Source organism: Dipodascopsis tothii, assembly GCF_038497935.1.
Source record: "Dipodascopsis tothii strain CBS 759.85 unplaced genomic scaffold V1510scaffold_20, whole genome shotgun sequence".
In the NCBI taxonomy this organism is placed as follows: Eukaryota; Fungi; Ascomycota; class Lipomycetes; order Lipomycetales; family Lipomycetaceae; genus Neoaidaea; species Neoaidaea tothii.
In genome coordinates this window covers 126763-144603 of record NW_027118004.1, presented here as the reverse complement: position 1 = coordinate 144603, position 17841 = coordinate 126763, and the positions used below count along the sequence as shown (strand labels likewise).

General features: G+C 68.9%; 5 protein-coding genes across 5 annotated transcripts; 3 read left to right on the top strand and 2 right to left on the bottom strand.

The window, feature by feature from the left end:
- The first annotated feature begins 917 nt into the window (after positions 1–917).
- On the top strand, positions 918–3763 carry V1510DRAFT_179790 (uncharacterized protein). Its single transcript, XM_066930406.1, has 2 exons — positions 918–3342; positions 3381–3763. The coding sequence occupies exons 1-2, from the start codon at positions 1132–1134 to the stop codon at positions 3606–3608; spliced, it is 2439 nt and encodes an 812-aa protein (XP_066788281.1). The 5' UTR covers positions 918–1131; the 3' UTR covers positions 3609–3763.
- A 1740-nt stretch (positions 3764–5503) lies between these two features.
- On the top strand, positions 5504–7509 carry V1510DRAFT_396044 (uncharacterized protein). The gene is made up of 2 exons (XM_066931876.1): positions 5504–5694; positions 5784–7509. Coding segments are annotated over exons 1-2 (1710 nt in total). The 5' UTR covers positions 5504–5693; the 3' UTR covers positions 7493–7509.
- Positions 7510–7694: 185 nt separating this feature from the next.
- Positions 7695–8962, top strand: V1510DRAFT_418799 (endoplasmic reticulum vesicle transporter-domain-containing protein). The gene has a single exon (XM_066934179.1). The coding sequence runs from the start codon at positions 7761–7763 to the stop codon at positions 8943–8945; it is 1185 nt and encodes a 394-aa protein (XP_066788279.1). The 5' UTR covers positions 7695–7760; the 3' UTR covers positions 8946–8962.
- Positions 8963–9140: 178 nt separating this feature from the next.
- Positions 9141–10582, bottom strand: V1510DRAFT_445598 (kinase-like domain-containing protein). The gene is made up of 2 exons (XM_066935708.1): positions 10466–10582; positions 9141–10380 (listed from the first exon to the last, which is right to left on the bottom strand). The coding sequence occupies exon 2, from the start codon at positions 10295–10297 to the stop codon at positions 9176–9178; it is 1122 nt and encodes a 373-aa protein (XP_066788278.1). The 5' UTR covers positions 10298–10380; positions 10466–10582; the 3' UTR covers positions 9141–9175.
- Positions 10583–10948: 366 nt separating this feature from the next.
- Positions 10949–14707, bottom strand: V1510DRAFT_366892 (uncharacterized protein; the record flags this gene model as incomplete). Its single annotated transcript, XM_066931287.1, has 2 exons — positions 10949–13531; positions 13784–14707. The coding sequence occupies 2 exons, from the start codon at positions 14705–14707 to the stop codon at positions 10949–10951; spliced, it is 3507 nt and encodes a 1168-aa protein (XP_066788277.1).
- Positions 14708–17841: the final 3134 nt, after the last annotated feature.

Below are 17841 nucleotides of genomic sequence, written 5' to 3'. Positions count from 1 at the left end.
CCTCGTAAGTCAGCCTCGTATGTGCAACTTCTTGGCCGGCGCAGCATGTCGACGTCATCGCTCCAACAGCACGTCCAGCCGTCCAGATTCGGCGCATCCAACCCATCCAGTCGGTAAACTTTTGTGGATGATACTTTCATACGCGCCTAAACTGAGTTTAAGTTCCAAAAGTCGCCAACTCGCTTTGCAGCCTTCGCGAAAGCAATTTCCACGAGTCCAACTACCGACATAGGACGGCTAGGAGACAGCGGCTCGGTAAACCACAACCGAGCGCACTCGGCTATGTAGGCGACCGGGGCAGTGCGAGGCAAATGCTAATGCGCTACGTTTGCCGAACGACAGCGGGATCCAGTTGTTCTGGGGACTTTGGCACGCCAGCCTCTCGCTTAACTACAGAAACCAGAAAACTCTGACCGCAATGTGTCTCTTGTGCAACACGACCACAGCAGTGGTCGCGGCGGACAGCGGGGCACGTTCACTCGGCCAAATCATGCGCAGCCAGTAGCCAGCTAGCATGATTCATGCAACAAGACCGAAAGTGCTTGCACAGCCGCTACCGCACCGGCTGCCATCCGATCTCTGTTCTCCAGCACAGTTGCAGCAGCACGGAGCAGCCACCAAGGGCTCGATATCGGCGCAGCTGCAAGCGCCCAGTAAGGAGGCGCCTTGCAGCTATCGCCAAAAGATCATTGTAGCCACATGAGCCACGCGGCCACCCGCGAGCACGTCGGGCCGCACTCTTGTCGTCAGCCAGGCGCAGATGCGCGCTCGCAGCGGTCCATCTGCTGTCAGCTCTGACACCACTCTAGCATGAATCTTAGTCAGGCCCGCTACGACAGGCTAGACACGTTACGATTGCGGACTAGTTCTCTTTCGACCGCCTTCAGGCAACCGGGCAGCAGTACAGATCGCGCACTAACCGGTGCTGGTAATGCGGACCAAGTAGCTCCAAGACGAGGCGGCCTAGCGAGTTGTGCCTAGGATTTCCACACGATATGCTGGCCAGACCACAAACCATATTCCGGCCTTTACACCCGCATCGTCTTCGCGCTCCCCAGATCCCGCGACTCCAGACCACCCTATGCTCGAGACAGACCACTAGCATGCGATAGACCTTGTACTGACGCAGACATGTATGGGCGGCGCTGTTTCTGCCCGATTTGCGGGGTCATTCTGCTGAGCATGAGGCACCAGGAAATCGACGACGATCAGCCGGATTCCTGGTTCACACACGTCCGTGGGATTTACGCGGAGTATCTTCCAGAGGAGCACGTGCGCATCACCGGCGCCGGCAGGGTGTTTGGCGGCTGCTTCCTGTTCGCGTCGCTCGACAGCGCGACTCCGTACGAGAACGCGGAGGAAGATCACCTGTCGCGGTGGGAAATCTACGGCAACTCCGATATTCCCTGGTGCCTGGGGGTACACGACGCATGCTGGACCATGCTGCTTGACCGACTGACGTTCCAGCGAGATCAGCCCGTGGACGAGGCCGTCGTCCTGAGCTCGGTGTTCTACCAGCTGTATTGTGCTCCACTTGTGAACTACTCGTTTTTTGTGCACGAACGGTCCGAGAAGGAGATTTACAAGGAGCACCGGCTGTGGAAGTTTCCGTTCGATCTAGACGAGTACTTTTTTGCAGACCCGAACGACCTGAGCGCGGTGGAGCGGTTCAAAGGCGGCGGAGATGCAACCGCCGAGGACGCCGAGGAGGCCGAGAGCGCCGATCTGACGGAGAAGGCGGCCGGCGGCGGCCCAGACCCACCCGAAGGCGTCGTCACCGGCCCTGTGCAGCCGCCGTCGCACATCGGCCGGCTGCCGGGCGAGGGCCTGCTCGACGTCGTGGCTTATCTGTCGTACGAAGACGTCCTCAACCTGCGCACGGCGGTCCCCAGCACCCTGCTGTGGCTCGCCGACAGCTCTCTGCCGACGTCGTTCTGGAAAGAGCAGTTTCTGTCCGGCAACCAGCCGCCGGTGATCTACACGGTCTTCTCGGAGCCATGGGACTGGCGGCGGCTTTTTCTGTTTCTGAGGCGCGCGTCGCTGCAGACGGACTTCGCGCCCGGCGTGCGGTCGATCGCCAACCGGCAGCGCATCGCCGACTACTCGCTCGAGCGCATGAGTCGGGTGGTCAGGAACGAGCAGGACTTCCAGGTTCCTGCTGGCTGGCGGTCCAGGCCGTATCGACGGACAAACATGGCCGAGGGCGAGAGCATACACATCCAGGAGGCCATCACGACCGACGACGAGAGCACGCACCCGTTTCTGGCCGTGACCGGCGTCAAGGCCGTCTATACGTTCAACGGCCAGACCATTTCCATCGATGGGGCCAGCCGGGTTTTTTTCGGCCGCATCTGCCGGTTCCCGACCAAGACGCGGCCATACATCCAGCGCGTGGTCGTCACGAGTGCGCTGCTGATTCACGGCCAGTTTGTGACCGGCATTTTCTTCGGCAGGAAGGGCAGCGAGAAGTTCTCGTCCGGAATCGGCTTCTACAGCCGCGACAAGTGCGAGGTCGCGTACATCCCGGCCGGCCAGCGCATCGCGTGGATCAACATCCGACTTGCTGTCGAGGGCATCACCGGTCTGGACATCGCGCTGGACGACTCGACCGTGCTGGCCACGCTCGGCGCGCCTGGGCTGGTCGAACAGCGACTGGACGTTCCGCTTGACCACAGGGCCGTGTACCTGCACTCGAGCCTGGACAAGTTCAAGCTGCTGTCGTTTGCGCTGGGCTCGATGGGCGACGACGACTCTGGCCGACGGTTCCTCGACACGGCCATCCGGGCGGAAATGCACAACCCGGAGCTGTTCGAGCCCGTCGACGAGAACGAGTCCAGCGGGTCGGACGACGACGACAGCGACTCGGACGACGACGCGCAGTCGACTACCGACGAGTCCACGCTGGAGGACCCGGCCTCGTGGCCACTGGTCGAGACCGCGGCCGGCGAGACGAGCGCGGCCGTCAACATCGAGCTCGAGCGCCATCCTAGCGCGGTGTGGAAGCCGGTGTGGAAGCTGCCGATCTACGACCACGTCGACAGTAAGCAGACGGTAGCGCGGCCGTTTATTCCACGGCATTTTGTCGGCCTGGCCACCAAGTTCGACTTTGGCGGCAGCAGCGGCGAGCTTTTGGGCATTTTGGATTATCTGGAAGTACATTTTTCATCGAGCAACGGGGCACTTATTGGCATATTCACTGGGTATTCGGATGGCACGCGGCTAGAGCGGGGAACAAAATCTACTATATTCACACACATGTGCATCTGCGGCTCTCTGGGCGAGCGCATCGTGGGTGTGTGTGCGATGGAGAGCCGCAGCGACGGCAGTCTAGTGGGACTGGAGGTTAGTCAGGCACAGTTTCCCAAAGAGGCTAACTCCAGATCTCGACTAACTTTAAACGGAATTTCAAGATGTGCGCGGCGCAAAACCTCAGAGCCCGAGCCGTGGCGCTGGCACGGCCAGAGCCCGGGTTCGCGATCGTCGGCCTGCCGTTTTCACGAGAGGTAGGAACGGCTGGGGGCGTGCTGACGGCAGTTCTACGGCGAAACCATCCTGCAGGTGGCACTGCGGACCGCGCGAATCGCCGAGGATATTTGCGTGCTGGCTAGGCTGGACCCGGCGTGCCACTACCTGCCGCTGAGCAGGATCGAGTGCGACCTGTGCTACGCGCCGGACGGGCTGGCCAAGGTGTGCGGGTACACGTACGTGTCGCTGGTGGGCGTGCGGCGGATAGAATTCTCGGTGTCGGGCGTGGCCGACGACAGCAGGAACACGTTCCTGACGGGCATAAAACTGCACTACTACGACCACCCGTCGCCGGCGCTGGCCGGCCGGTGGTACGGCGCGTCGGGCCACGCGTTTGAGCTAGCCCGGGACGAGTTCATCACGGCGTTCTTGGTCTGGGGCAAGCCGAACTCGATGCTGGCCATGTACATCTCGACGAATTTGTCGCGCGAGATCGACATCCGCTACGACAACTGCGACAAGCTGCTGATGCCGGCCGGGATCCCGTTCATTCACTTCAACGCTTACGAGCTGCAGGAGACGCCGACGGGCTTGACGTGGTACTTCGACGACCGCGAGGACTACCTGTACTTTGCGGAAAGGTCGGCGCTGCGGCCAGGCCAGCACGTGTTGCCGATGCCGACCGAGATCCTGGGCACGAGCTCGACTGTATATTTCATGGGGACGGCCGCGGACGGCACGCGGAGCGCGCTGGCCGAGATCAGGGCGCGGTGCGTGGGCCAGCAGATTGTCGGGCTTGAGTTCGAGTACGCGACCGGCCAGGTGCGCAAGGTCGGCGACATGCGATCGCAGCCGGCCGACACGTACCGGACGGCGAAAGTCGTGTGTCCAGCGGCGAGCCACGTGGTGGCTGTGTGGATCAGACAGGGCTACAGCCAGACCATGGAAATCGGGTTCGAGTTTGAGCACGACGCCGATGTCGGAGCGCCCAATTCGCGGTACCTGCTGTCGGCGCGGCAGACGGCTCAGCCGGTGCCGGAGTCGGACCCAGTGCTATACAAGGGCAGCTCTGCGTTTGACGAGCTGCGAGTGTGGTGCAGCGAGACGGACAGCTCGACAGTGCTGTCGGAGCTACGCAATTGCCCGTACTGGAGGGATCAGAACATGACGGAGATTCTGCATACGTATCCACACGACTGCAAGCTGGTGGGCGTCAGCTTTTGGGATTGTAACATTCGTGTCATGGAGGTGGTCTACGAAAGCCGTGGAGTTTTGGATAGATAGAAACGCGAATTGGCATGTGACTGTGGTGTGCGGCTTGTGCGGCTTGTGCTGCTTGTGCGGCTTGTGGGATCTGTGCGGCTCATGCGGCTCGTGCGGCTTGCGAGATCTGTGCGGCTCGTGCGGCTCGTGCGCTCGTGACACCCGATCAGCTCGTGCGGCTCGTGCGGCTCGTGCGGCTCCACCGTCTCGTGCGGCTCACCACTACGCGCCCCACCGCCCTCTCACCGGCAGCTCGCCGCGAGCTAGGCACCGCCGGCCGCATCTCGCAACACATCCGTAGACCAGACGATGGCCCGCGCACGCGATCTCGCCAATCTGTTCTGTCCCCAACCTACGCTGATAGCAGTCACAGCGCTCAAGACAGGGAGCCGCAAGGAGTCGTCGGGCCGCATCGCCACACCAGCACATCGCAGGCGTGCACGGCCACATGTGGCCGTGCGTCATCTTGCTGCGTCGGCAATTTTGATCCGCATTGGCGAGCATTGGCGGCCACACTGGCGCCATTGGCGGCATCGCCAGCCGCTCGGTGGCTGGGCAGCGACGTGGCGGTGCGGTGGGGTCGTGGCGACGCGCCAGCTCACCGCCGTCCGCTGTGGCACGCGGGGTGGCGCACCCGCTCTGCGCCGCCACAGTCTGCGGCGCGTAGCGGCGCGACTGGTCGCGCCGCACCCACGCGCCACGCTGCGCCGCAGCCGCCGCACTGCGCCACACGCTGCCTGCCGCCCGCCGCGCCGCCACACGCTGCCTGCCGCCCGCCTGCGCCAGACCTGTCCTGCCCAGCACGCAGCCTACCAGCAGCAGCCGGCAGCGGAGTCCGATAGCCCGCCAGAGCGGTAACAGCAGCGGCGCGGACCGGCTTGTATTACCCGGAGCTCACGTCCAGGTCACGTGGACTACCAAACAAAAGCCAGGGCCACTGTCTCCGCGACGACGTCGAAGAAGACAGTAAGTACGCGCGCGATCGCCGGCGGCGCGGTCGCGGCGGCCGCATTGACCGCCGTCGCCGGCGTGGCCCCGAGCTCGCTGACGACCAGTGGACTTCCAGAGAAACTCTTCGCGGAGCGGCTTCCACAGCCCGCTCAAGACGCGTGGGCGCACGTCCGCCTTGGGCGTGCGGTCGCCGCTGCCGCCGGATCCGGCCACGGTCAGCATCCAGCTCAATGACACAGTCGGCGTGCCTGGCGGCATGTTCGGCGAGGTCAAGTACATCGGCGGGATCCAGGGCAAGCCCGGCGAGTACATCGGCGTGGACCTGTCGAGCGATTTTGCCGGCAAAGGCAAGAACTCGGGCGCCGTGGAGGGCGTGCAGTACTTCACGCCGTCGGTGCCAATGTCCGGCCTGTTTGTGCCGGTGTCGAAGATCACGCTGCCAGACCGGGCGGCGAGCCGGCCGCCGTCGGCGCTGGCCCGGCGGCCGCCGTCGGCGCTGGCGAACGCGCGGCCGCAGTCGCCGAGCCTGGCCGGGCTGTCGACGCCGCAGAAGACGGTGGTGGCGGGCGCGAGCACGCCGCTGACGACGCCGCGGCGACGGACGTCCATGGCGAGCATGAGCATGACGCAGCCGCGGCCGGCGTCGCGGACGGGCGCCCGCAGCTCGCTGCTGGGCGCGGCCGCGCCGACTACGCCGAGCCGGTCGATGACGCCGTCGCAGCGGCGGCGGTCGACCATGTTCCAGGCGGGCGTGGCGTCGCGGCTGTCGCGGCAGCCGGAGGCGGACGACGACGCGGGCGCGGTGGTGGCCGCTGCGGCCGCGGCCGCGGCCGCCGACGAGCTCGCCGCCGTGCGCGCGCAGCTTGCCGACACACAGGCCGCGCTCAGGGCGCGCGACAGCGAGCTCAGTGAGCAGAGCACGCTGCTGGTCGAGCTCGAGCACGCGGTGAGCGAGTTCCAGAAGCTGTCGACCAACGAGGGCTCGGGCGACGAGCGGCCGGGCGACCGCGGTCCGTCGCCGCCGCCGACAGAGCGCGAGCTCGAGCTGCGGACGCTCGTGCAGGACCGCGAGCGCAAGCTGGCCGACGTCAAGGCCGAGTTCGAGACCAAGCGGACCGAGTTCCGCGAGACGATCGGCGCGCTCGAGCAGGCGTCCGAGGCGACGACGCGGATGTACGAGCAGCGGATCGCGGACCTCGAGAGCCGGGTCGGGTCGGCGAACGACACAGTCCTGCAGATCGGCCTGCTGGAACAGAACATCACCGAGCTCGAGCGCACGCTCGACGAGTCGCGCGAGATCGAGCAGCAGACCAAGGCGCGCCTCGACGCTCTCGAGGCCGAGGTCGCCGAGAAGGACCGGATCCTGGCCGAGGTGGCGGACCAGCAGCGAGGCGTGGCGGTCACCGACATGGATCTGCCGAGCGACGCGGCCGCGCTGCAGCAGCGCTGCCTCAAGCTCGAGGCCGACGTGGACGCGCTCGAGAAGATGGTCGAGGCCAAGGTCTTCCGCGAGGACGAGCTCGAGCGCGAGGTCGAGCGGCTGCAGGCGGAGCTGGCCGGGCGTGCGCCGGCGCCGCTGGCGCCCAAGGACTCGGCGCTCGTGCCCAAGACGCTCAACGTCGAGAAGGAGCCGTGGTGCGAGATGTGCGAGAGCGCCGGGCACGACATCCTGGACTGCCGCGAGACGTTCCGCGCGCGGCCGCAGAACGAGAACGTGGCGCAGCCGGCGGAGCCGCGCAAGCTGTGGTGCGCTCTGTGCGAGCGGGACGGCCACGCGAGCATGGAGTGCCCGTACGAGCCGGCGATGTTCTAATAGATGCGTACAGTAGAGCGACCGCCGCACGGCGTGCGGCTGGCGCCGCACGGCGCGCGGCTCAGATGCGCCGCACAGCGTGCGGCTGGCGCGCCGCGCGCCGTGCGGCTCGGCCGCGTCGCCGCGCACGTGGCCCCACGTGACCGCTCTGGCGCCGTGGCCTCCAGCCGACCGCGACCGCACCGAACGCACCAGACCGCAAGGTGAGTGCGCATCCCCGGCCATTGCGCGGATCGCTGACCAGCAGACTCGGCGAACGACACGCGACATGGTTGTCTCGCGCAAACGGCTGACGGCGTTTGATGGCTTCAGCAAGACGGTGGAGGACGCACGGGTGCGGACGACGTCCGGCGGCGTCGTGACCATGGCCGCCGTGGCGCTGATCGTGTACCTGCTGGCGTCCGAGTGGATAGACTACCGGCGGATTGTGACGCGGCCCGAGCTGATTGTGGACATGACCCGCGGCGAGCGGCTGGACATCAACCTGAACGTGACGTTTCCGACCGTGCCGTGCGCGCTGCTGACGCTGGACGTGATGGACGTCTCGGGCGAGCAGCAGAGCGAGGTCACGCACGGCATCATCAAGACGCGGCTGGACCCGAGCGGCAAGGCGCTCGCCCAGGAGAAGCTGCTGCTGGCCGGCCCGGACGAGGCCGCGCGCGAGGCCGCCGCCGCGCTCGGCACGGACTACTGCGGCCCGTGCTACGGCGCGGTCGCCAAGGAGGAGGAGACCACCCGGTGCTGCCAGACGTGCGACGACGTCCGCCAGGCGTACCAGGAGAAGGGCTGGGCGTTTGGCGACGGCTCCGGCGTCGAGCAGTGCGAGCGCGAGCACTACCCCGAGAAGCTCAAGGAGGTCGAGCACGAGGGCTGCAACGTGGCCGGCCACCTCTCGGTCAACAAGGTCATCGGCAACTTCCACTTTGCGCCGGGCCGGTCGTACACGTCGCCGCAGATGCACGTCCACGACCTGAACGTGTACCAGCAGTCCAAGACGACCCACACGTTCTCGCACGAGATCCACCACCTGTCGTTCGGACCGTACCACCAGTCGATCCACAACCCGCTGGACGGCACCAAGAAGACGACGGCGATGCGCAACTTCAACTACATGTACTTTGTCAAGGTCGTGTCGACCCGGTTCGAGCCGCTGGACGCGGACCCGGTCGAGACGAACCAGTACTCGGTCACGTCCCACGAGCGCAGCATCATGGGCGGCCGCGACGAGGACCACCCGAACACGATGCATGCGCGGGGCGGCATCCCGGGCGTGTTCTTCTCGTACGATATCTCGCCGATGAAGGTGATCAACCACGAGGAGCACGCGAAGTCGTTTGGGTCGTTCCTGACGGGCGTGTGCGCGATTGTGGGCTCGGTGCTGGCCGTGGCGGCCGTGGTGGACCGCGGCGTGTGGGAGGCGGACAAGGCGCTGAACCGGAAGAAGGCGCTGTGAGCCGCACGGCGTGCGGCGCGCGCCGCGCGGCGTGCGGCTGGTCGCGGCCGCGCGTGTGAGCCGCGCGGCGTGCGGCTCGCGTGTATGCGCCGCGGGACGTGCGGCTCGCGTGTATGCGCCGCGCGGCGTGCGGCTCTCCTGTATGAGCCGCACGTCGTGCGGCTCGCGCCGCACGCCCGCGCGCTCGCCCTCGCGCCGCAGAGAATTGTGTATTAGTCAATACAGTCGGTCTACGCGCCCAGCGCCCGCTGCGCCGTCTCGACCCGCATGATCACGTCCTCGATGTCGGCCCGCGCCGTCGGCTCGACCACCAGGCACCCGCGCACAATGTCCTTCGTCGCCTCCGAGTACAGCGGCGAGTCCGGGAACCGGTACCGGCCCGACGTCACCGCCAGCGACAGCGACGCGCCCATGTCGGCCGTCTCGAGCTCGAACGGCGACGCGTTGTACATGAGCGCGAAGAACGTGCAGCCCAGGGACCAGATGTCGACCTTCTCGTCGAGCGTTGTGTCGGTCTTGACGTCAAAGAGCTCCGGCGCGCGGTACGGCATCGTGCAGTGCTCCGCGGCCACGTCCTGGATCTCCAGCGCCTGCGACCGCGACGTCACGCGCGTCCGCGCCGGCACGCACGAGCCCAGGTCCATCAGCATCGGCCGCCCGTTCTCGGCCAGCATGATGTTGGCCGGCTTTATGTCGCGGTGCGCGTACGGCACCATCGTGCTGTCGGCCGCGTCCGCGTACGGCGAGCCGCCGGCGTCCGCGTCGCGCGTCGGCGACCGCGACGCGCTCGGCGCCATCAGCCCGGACGCCTCGGTCGTCGGCGCCAGCGACCGCGAGCGCTCCTCGCCGCCGCCGGCGCCCGGCCGGTGCCGGTGCATGGCCTGCACGCCGCGCGCGATGCCCGCAAACAGCTCGAGCAGCTCGCGCTCGTCGTACGCCGTGCGGTTGACCAGGTGCGCGTTGATGGCGTCCTGCAGGTTGCCCGACCGGAAGTACGGCAGCAGCACGTACACCGTCTTCTGGCCGCCGCCGTGCGACCCGCTCTCCTGCACGACGGCAAAGTCCACCATGCCGATAACGTAGCGCGAGCCCGCAAACGTCTTGTAGGCGTCCACCTCGCGCAGCACGTGCTGCAGGCTCTCGGGGCCGAACGGGCACCGGATCTTCTTGAGCGCCAGAAGCTCGCCCGAGCCCGCGGCCTGCACCAGGTACACGTACGAGAATCCGCCCTCGCCCAGGACCCGCAGCATCTTGTACGTGCGGCCGTTGATCCGCACCTGCGGCGACGGGAAGCACATCACGCACGACGTCAGCGAGTACGCCAGGTCGAGCACGTATTGCGACACTGACATGCTGCCAATTGCGCTGCTGGCCGTGCTGCCAGTCCGGGTGAGCTCAGTGTGAGTCTGGTCTGCGGGATGGCTGTATCGTCGACCTGGCCGTTAGTTTGGCGGCGGCGGCGGCGCGCGGCGCCGGCGGCTGGCGCCCGTGCGCCGCGCCGGCTCATCCGGCTCTCGTACCTTGTTGCGGCCCGTGTGCGTGCTGCGTTGCGTGGAAAGCGGACGCCAGGGGACGTGGGTGGTTTGGCGACGTGGGTTCTGCGCCTACGCGACGGCCATAGCCGACCTGCGCCAAGGGCCCAGAACGGCATCTACAGGGCCCGGCCGGCGACGGCAGCCGCGGCCGGACCGCCCGCGCCCGCCGCGGCGCCAATTGCGCGCGCCAGCCGCGCGAGCGGCTGTTCCGGCGGCTCCGGCTGGCCGGAGTGGGAAGTGGGAATCGACGCGGCGCACCGCCACGCGAGGCGCAGGCCGCGCGGCGCAGGCCGCGCGGCGGGCGCAGCGCCTGCGCCGCACACTGTGCGGCGCGCTCAGCCGCCGGGCTCAGCCGCACACTGTGCGGCGCGCTCAGCCGCCAGGCTCAGCCGCACGGCGCGCGGCGCGCTCAGCCGCAGCCCGTGCGGCGCGGGCTCTCCGAACTCTTCCTACTGTACATATCATACACTACGGCGGCCGCCGCGCCAGCGCCTGCACGTCCGGCACCACCGGCCGCCCCGTCGACACCGGCGAGAACGACGCCGGCGCGCCCGGCGGCCCCGGCTGCGTCACCGGCGTCGGCGGCGTCGTCGGCGCCACCGGCGGCGGCAGCGTGCGGTGCGGGCTCGGGCTCGCCAGCGGCAGCGGCAGCGGCAGCTGCATCGGCCGCGCGTGCATGTGCAGCGGGTGCACCGCCGGCGGCGTGCCTGGCGGCAGGTGCACCGGCAGCGGCCCCGGCGACTGCAGCGGCGGCGGCAGCACCGGCTCCGGCCGCGGCGGCGCCCGCGCGGCCTGCTCGCGCGCGGCCTGCTCGACCGCGTATCGCGCCGCCAGCGCCTGCTGGCCGCCTGGCCCGCCCGCCGCCCAGTAGCACCGCCGGCACACGTCCGCGGTCCCCTGCGGCAGCGGCACGGTCCACCAGAACGGCGACACGGTCACGCCGCAGCCGAAACACGTCCGCCGCGGCGCCCGCTCCGGCTCGCTCGGCCGCCCCGCGTGCACGCTCTTGGACGTGATCTGCTGGGCCTTGCGCACGGTCCCCGTCAGCGACAGGTCGGCCTGCTTGTACGTCTCGTTGTACAGCTGCATCGCCGTGTGGCCGCCGCCGTGGCGGTCCACGACCTTGTTGACCGAGTAGATCCGTGTCTTGCCCAGGTCGTGTTCCGGGCACCACATGAGCGCGGCCAGCACGCCCGTCTCGTCGCCGATGGACGCCACCACGACCGCGTCCCGCCGCGAGCTCTTGACGGGCGTGATCTCGAACCCGAACCGGTACCCGGCGTCCAGCGCGCACCCGATGTGGACCATGTCGTGGCACACGGCGCAGCCGACGCACGCGCCGTTGCCCGCCACGCCGCAGAGCTTGCACCGCGCCGAGAACCGGCTCTTGGGGATGTGCATGATGCCCTCCACCGCCTGCATCTTGAGCGCGTCCGTGAACTTGAGCTCCGGCGTCCACACGGCGCACATGACGTGCACCCAGTTGTTGCCGGCCGTGCACTTGAGCGCCTGCCGGGGGCCGTTGGCCGTGCTGTGCGAGCCGTCGTGCGGGCACAGCACGCACCGGTACGTGATCGAGTTGCGGGGGTCCCGGTCGTTCAGGCAGGGCTCGCACAGCCACTTGGACGGGCCCTCGTGCGCGTAGACGCCGGCAAAGTCGCCGGCGACGCCGTAGCACCGCCGGTGGACGCACATCTGGCAGGACGCGCACATCAGCAGCGCGTCCTTCGGGTCCGGCTGCCGGCAGACGGCGCACGGCTGCACGGCGGCGAGCGCGGCCGCGCGGGCGGCCGCGGCCTCGGACAGCACCGGCGCCGGCGCCGGCGCCGGCGCCGCCTTCGGGCCGGCCTTGCGCCGCTTCCGCGGCCCGTCCTCGTCGATCTCGGAGCTGACCGCGCGGTCGTCGCGGCCGCCCGGCTCGAACGGGTTGCCGTGGTCGAGCTCCTTGAGCAGCTCCTCCTCGACGCGCCGCTTCTGCCCGCCCGACCCGCGCTGGCCCGACTTCTTGAGCACCTCCACCGGCTCCTCCCAGATCACCGCGTACCGCCGCCAGAGCGACGCGCAGCGCATGCACAGCGCCGTCGCCGGGTTGCCCTTGACCACCGGGAACCCCGGCGCCCGGCGCCAGGCGACCGACTTCTCGGTCTGGCAGAACCGGCACCGGTACCGCTGCTTGAGCGCGGCCGACTTCGACGGCGAGTACGCCGAGTCGTCGTGCGAGTCCGCCACGGCGTCCACCAGGTGCGCGCCCGTCTCCACCGACGCGTGCGACCGGCTCTGGCTCTTGGACTTGCGGCCCGAGTAGTTGTCCCAGATCTCGTGGCCGGCCTTGGTCTTCTTCCACAGGTAGTAGAACCGCACGATGTCGGCCGCCGGCTTGGTCTTGACGAGCTTGGTGACCGGGTGCAGCTCCGAGCCGTGCTGGCGCACGCCCTGCTCGAACAGGGCGACCTCGCCGGCCGTCAGCGTGGGCTCCTTGAGGTCCTTGCGCGTGAGCTTGGCCACGTCCGCCCGCGCCGGCTCGGCCTCAAAGTCGCGCGCCATCAGCCTGGCCAGCGCGGCGTCGATGAAGTTCGACGACGACGGGTGCATGTTGAGCTTGCGAGCGAGCGGCGCGACCGACGCCAGGAACGGGTCGATCGCGGCCGCCTTGGCCTCGTCCGTCGGCATTTTCCAGCTCAGCGTCAGCGTCTCGCCGTCGATCCCGCGCTCGAGGTATCCCGGCGGCCGCTCCTGGATCCACGGCTTCGACGGCGACAGCTCGAGCGGCCCGGCCTGCGTCGCGCTCGGCTCGGGCGTCTCGGCGAGCTCCGCGGCCAGCGCCGACCGCCGCGACTTCTTGCCAAAGTGCCGCCGCTGGGCGACCTTGTCGATGTACTGCACCGGCTGGCCGGCCCAGTCGGGCACGAGCGTCTGGTAGCGGTTGCCGATGCGCGAGGCGGCACGGGGGAAGATGTGGTCGTTGTTGTCGAGGATCTCGTCGAGCTTGCAGTGGATGCCGAGGTACCAGTACGGCCACAGCGAGAGCTCCTTTTTCTGCTCCTGCGACAGCTTCGAGTCCGAGATGCGGAACTCGGGCGGCGGCGGCCGGTGCTCGTCGTCGTCGTCGTCGTCGTCGTCGTCGGCCTCGGCCGACGCCGACGCCGACGCCTTGCCGTTGGCCTCGGCGGGCTCGACGGCCTCGGCGGGCTCGACCTTGGGCTCCGTGGACGCGGCCCCAGCCTCCGCGGGCTGCTTGGCCGCCGAGGCCCCGTCCGCCGCCTTCTCCCCCGCCCCGTCCGCCTTGTCGCCCTCGCTCTTCACGCCAACGTCGCCCGGCGCCGCCTCCGAGTCGCTCTCGGCCTTGGTCTCGCGGTCCAGCCGGGACCGCCGCCGGTCCCGCCGGCCCTCGTCCGGCGCCGGCGACGCGCTCCCGCTGGCCTCCTTGCTCGCCGGCGACCGCGACCCCTCCGACGACGGGCTCTGCGAGCCCAGCATGCGGCCCTTGCTCGCCGCCAGGCGCCGCTCCTTCTCGCGCGAGCACAGCGCGCACGACCACGCAAACCCCCGCGTCGGCTTCCGCAGCAGCGGCGGCCGCACGCACAGCATGTGGTAGTGCGACTCGCACATGGCGCACGTCACCGAGTCGTCCGGCGAGCACCACTGCGAGCACCGGAAGCAGTTGCGGGCGGCCGAGCACAGATCGCGCCCGCGGCCGACCTCCACCACCCCGAACTTGACGCGCCGGTGCAGCTCGTCCGCAAAGTGCACCGGCAGGCTCTTGATGTTCTCCGTCGGCACGAGGTCGTAGAACCGGCAGATGTACCGGTCGTACATCTTCTCGAACCAGAAGCGATCCGGCTGCTTGCGGTACTCCACCATGTCGCTCACATGGAACTTGTGCGCCACGTAGCACTTGCCGCGGATGCACGGCAGCGGCGACACGTCCGAGTGCGTCGTCGCGAACAGCATCCGCGAGTCCGTCGCGCGCGTGGGGATGTCCTTGGGCCGGTAGAACCAATTGACGCGGACCTGCGTGTGCTCCAGCGACGGCGGCGCCGCCGAGTGCACAAACTCCATGATCCGCCCGATGTAGTACGGCTCGCCGGGCGGCTCCGACACCAGATAGATGTGGTCTGCGGTCAGCGGGTGTGCGCGTAGGCGCAGCCTACCGTTTGGTCTGAGCGTGACCCCGTCCGCCAGCTTGATCGAGTCCGCGGTGAACACTGCCGACTCAAAGTCCGGCATGTTCGAGAAGACATCATCCATCGTGGACGCGGCCATCCCGCCTGACTGCCGATCGATCGTCTGCGTGCGCGGAGCGTGGACGACGACGGTGCGTAGACGAGGAAAGAGGATGTGTGTGAAAAATTACGCGGCGTTGACCCGAAAAAGCTGGATGCCGCGATCTCCGACCGCCGAGGGGGGCGGCAGGCGGGCCGGCGGGTGCCGAGCTGGCCGCGGGCGCGCGGCAGGCGGGTCGGCGGGCGGGCGCCGGGCGGCGGACGCCTTGCGGCGGCCGCTGGCGGGTGCGCTGGATGCCGCGATCGCAGCCGGTCTACGAGACGCGTCGGCGGGCAGCCACGGCCGGGAGCGCGACGGCGATCCGGGCCGGTCTACGCCACCAGCGACGCGGCGGGCCGCGGCCGCCGTGCCGCCGGCGCAGCCATGCGACCGCAGTCGCCAGGCTTTGGCAGACGGGTCGCACCCGCGGTCAGACGCCGGCGGAGGGTTGTGCTGTGACCTGTGGCGCGTGGCGCAGGTGGCTTGGGTCATGCGTCCGGACTCAGTCCGAGTGACTCGTGCGACCGGCTGCGCCGTAACCTGTAACCCGCGTGCGGCTGGCGCCAGCCAATCCCATGGCCGCGCCGCACGGCGTTTTTGTCGGCCGCGCCGCAGCCGGCGCCTGCCCGGCGCAAGGCCATGTGGGTCTACGCGGTGGGGCAGCAAGGCGCAGCGGTATCTGTGGGCCGATGAGCTGGCCGTCGCCGAGCGATGCTGCCACGCGTCGGCGCGGTGGCTCCAGGCCCGCAGGAGCTTCTAGCGGCCGCTCAAGGGTCCACGTAGTCTCGCTTGACTAATTGGTTCATGTCCGGTGGCCGGCCGAACATAGCAGTCACTGGTGGGCGTGGGCATGCTAGGGCTGTAGCCCGAAACTAGTGCACAACGTCAAACTAGCGACAGGCGAGGCCGCCGACACACGCGGCTGCGTCGGACGGCGTCGGCAATCGGCGGACGACTGCGACCGCGCGATGGCCCTCGGGCGAGACGACGGCCGTGTGTGAAAGGCCGCGACCGGAGCGTGAATAGCCGCGCGACACGACGGTTGTGCCTGTACCTGGAAGCACAACGAGCCACGCGGGCGGCACGAGCACACGCGGCGGGTCACTCGAGCGGCAGGCCTCCGGCGACTCTGTTGGGGTAGCTCGCGCGTTTGAATGGCTGCTTGTGCGTTTGGAGTGCTGCCCGCGGGCGCGTGAGGGTGGCAGCCTGAGGCTGGCGCTCGAGGCGGCAGCTGGCGGCCGGCGTCTGGAGTGCAGCTGGCGGCCGGCGTCTGCGGGTCCAGCAGGCCGCAGACTCGTCATGCCATTGTGCGTGCACGGCCGGCGGACAGCCTCTGTAGACGTGTGGCGGAAGACAGATCAGCCGCACGGCGTGCGGCGCGCGAGCCGCACGCCATGCGGCGCGCCGGCCGTGCTCTCGCCCGCCGCCCGCGCCCTCCACCCCGCCCTGCACGTCAAGGCAGGACGTCGCCGGCCGCACAGCCAGCTATATGCGCCCGCTGCGTCCGATAGCACGGTCGGCCGGAAAGTGGTCGCTCGACCCGACGCGGTGCTCGCATGCACTAGTGGCGCGTCGCGAAAACGAACCGGAGGCAGCTGCATATCGTAGAACCCGGCTCGCGAGAGAGCTACGAAGCGAACGGGGGCCGTGCGCGTTGGTGCGCGCTGGCGCGCGCCGTGTGCGCCGGCCGTGCGCCTGCCGTGTAGCTGGCGGCCAAGAATAGACAGCAGCGGGGCCGGATCAATTGCTATCGGAACGCGCGCCGTCCTCCGGAACACGCAGCTCGGCCCTGGACGCCGAAGCCAGGCTTCCGTGGACTCGGCATACGCCGTGCGGGGCGCGGCACTCGACACCGGGCCGAGAGCGCAATGCGGATGGAGGGGTGCAGTTGCTCCGGCGGGGCAGTGATCCCGGACCGCACGCGGCCAGGCGGGCGCAGGGGCGCCGCGCGCGGCCCGCGCGCGGCCGCGCGCAGGTCGTACGACCGGGCCCCGCACCGCGCAGATCGTCCGGCCGAATGGCGGGGGTGGCGGCAGCGGCCGGGGCGCGGGTGAACGCGGCCGGGCGCTAAGCGCGGGTGGTGAAGGCGCTCGGGAGATGTCGGCTGCGGCGTGCAAATCCGGGGTAGCTGCATGCTCGGAAGGACCCGGAGCCCATATCGCGGGGTAGCGCTGTGCCTGGCGCCGCAGGTACGCCCCGGGCGCACTGACACCCGCGGCGTTCTCGCGGCTGCCGGCCGCTGGCAGAGGCCCTGTTGACGGCGGCGACGGCCTGCGCGGCCGCGGCGGAGGGCGCGCTCGCCGGCATCGGCGGCGCCGGCGCGCGGCCGGCGCGCGGCCGGATTCCACGTGACGTCCACGTGACTTTCCCGCCGACAGCCGCCGCTAGCTGATGGCGCGTCGGCTAGGCCGTGTGGCAAGCGCAGATAGCCAACGGCGGCCGCCGGCGCCCGCACACGCCCTGCGCCGCGCCGTGGCCGCGCTGCTGCGTCGCAGCCCGCGCCGTAGCCTGCGTGCGGCCGGCTGCAGCCGCGTCGCGGCCGGCCGGTCCTTAGCAATCGCGCGTCGTCGATTTGCTCTCGCACAGCGGCCGCGCTAGCCGGGGATGGAAGGCGGCGCCATGCGTGATGCGCCAATCCACCAAGCTTTGCGCCGCGTTAGCTTACTTGATTCGGTCACCCTGCAGGTGCTGACTCACTAGCCCCCGGCACACGGGGGGCCGCCGGCACCCCAGCAGGTGACGACGTGCCGCTGCACATCGTGACCGCCGCTGCGTGCCCCATTGCCCAAACAGCCCCGCCGGAGGCCGTGGACCCGGTGGCGCTGGGTCCCCGCAGCGTTTCCGGCTGGGTCTTTGTGCGACCCAGGAGTTTGGGTCCGCGCTACCCCGCAACGTCATAGTGAACTAGCGCGGAAAACCTTGCCACACCAACAAAGACAATGCCCATCGCGTAGCTGAAAAATTTTGTTCGCGCGGCCCACCGCCGGCGAGCGAGGAATGACCGGCTTGGCCGGCTTGGCGCCCCTGATACGCGTGTAGACGTCGGCGCCGACGGCTGTCGGCGGCCGGCCCGGGGCAGACCGCGCGGCCGTTGGCCG

Excerpts from the sequence above, each read along its gene's own strand:
- V1510DRAFT_179790 (XM_066930406.1), top strand. The coding sequence starts at position 1,132 with ATGTATGGGCGGCGCTGTTTCTGCCCGATTTGCGGGGTCATTCTGCTG. Across the intron at positions 3,343-3,380 it reads GCAGTCTAGTGGGACTGGAG|ATCTCGACTAACTTTAAACG; the intron begins GTTAGTCAGGCA and ends GGCTAACTCCAG.
- V1510DRAFT_418799 (XM_066934179.1), top strand. The coding sequence starts at position 7,761 with ATGGTTGTCTCGCGCAAACGGCTGACGGCGTTTGATGGCTTCAGCAAG.
- V1510DRAFT_445598 (XM_066935708.1), bottom strand. The coding sequence starts at position 10,297 with ATGTCAGTGTCGCAATACGTGCTCGACCTGGCGTACTCGCTGACGTCG.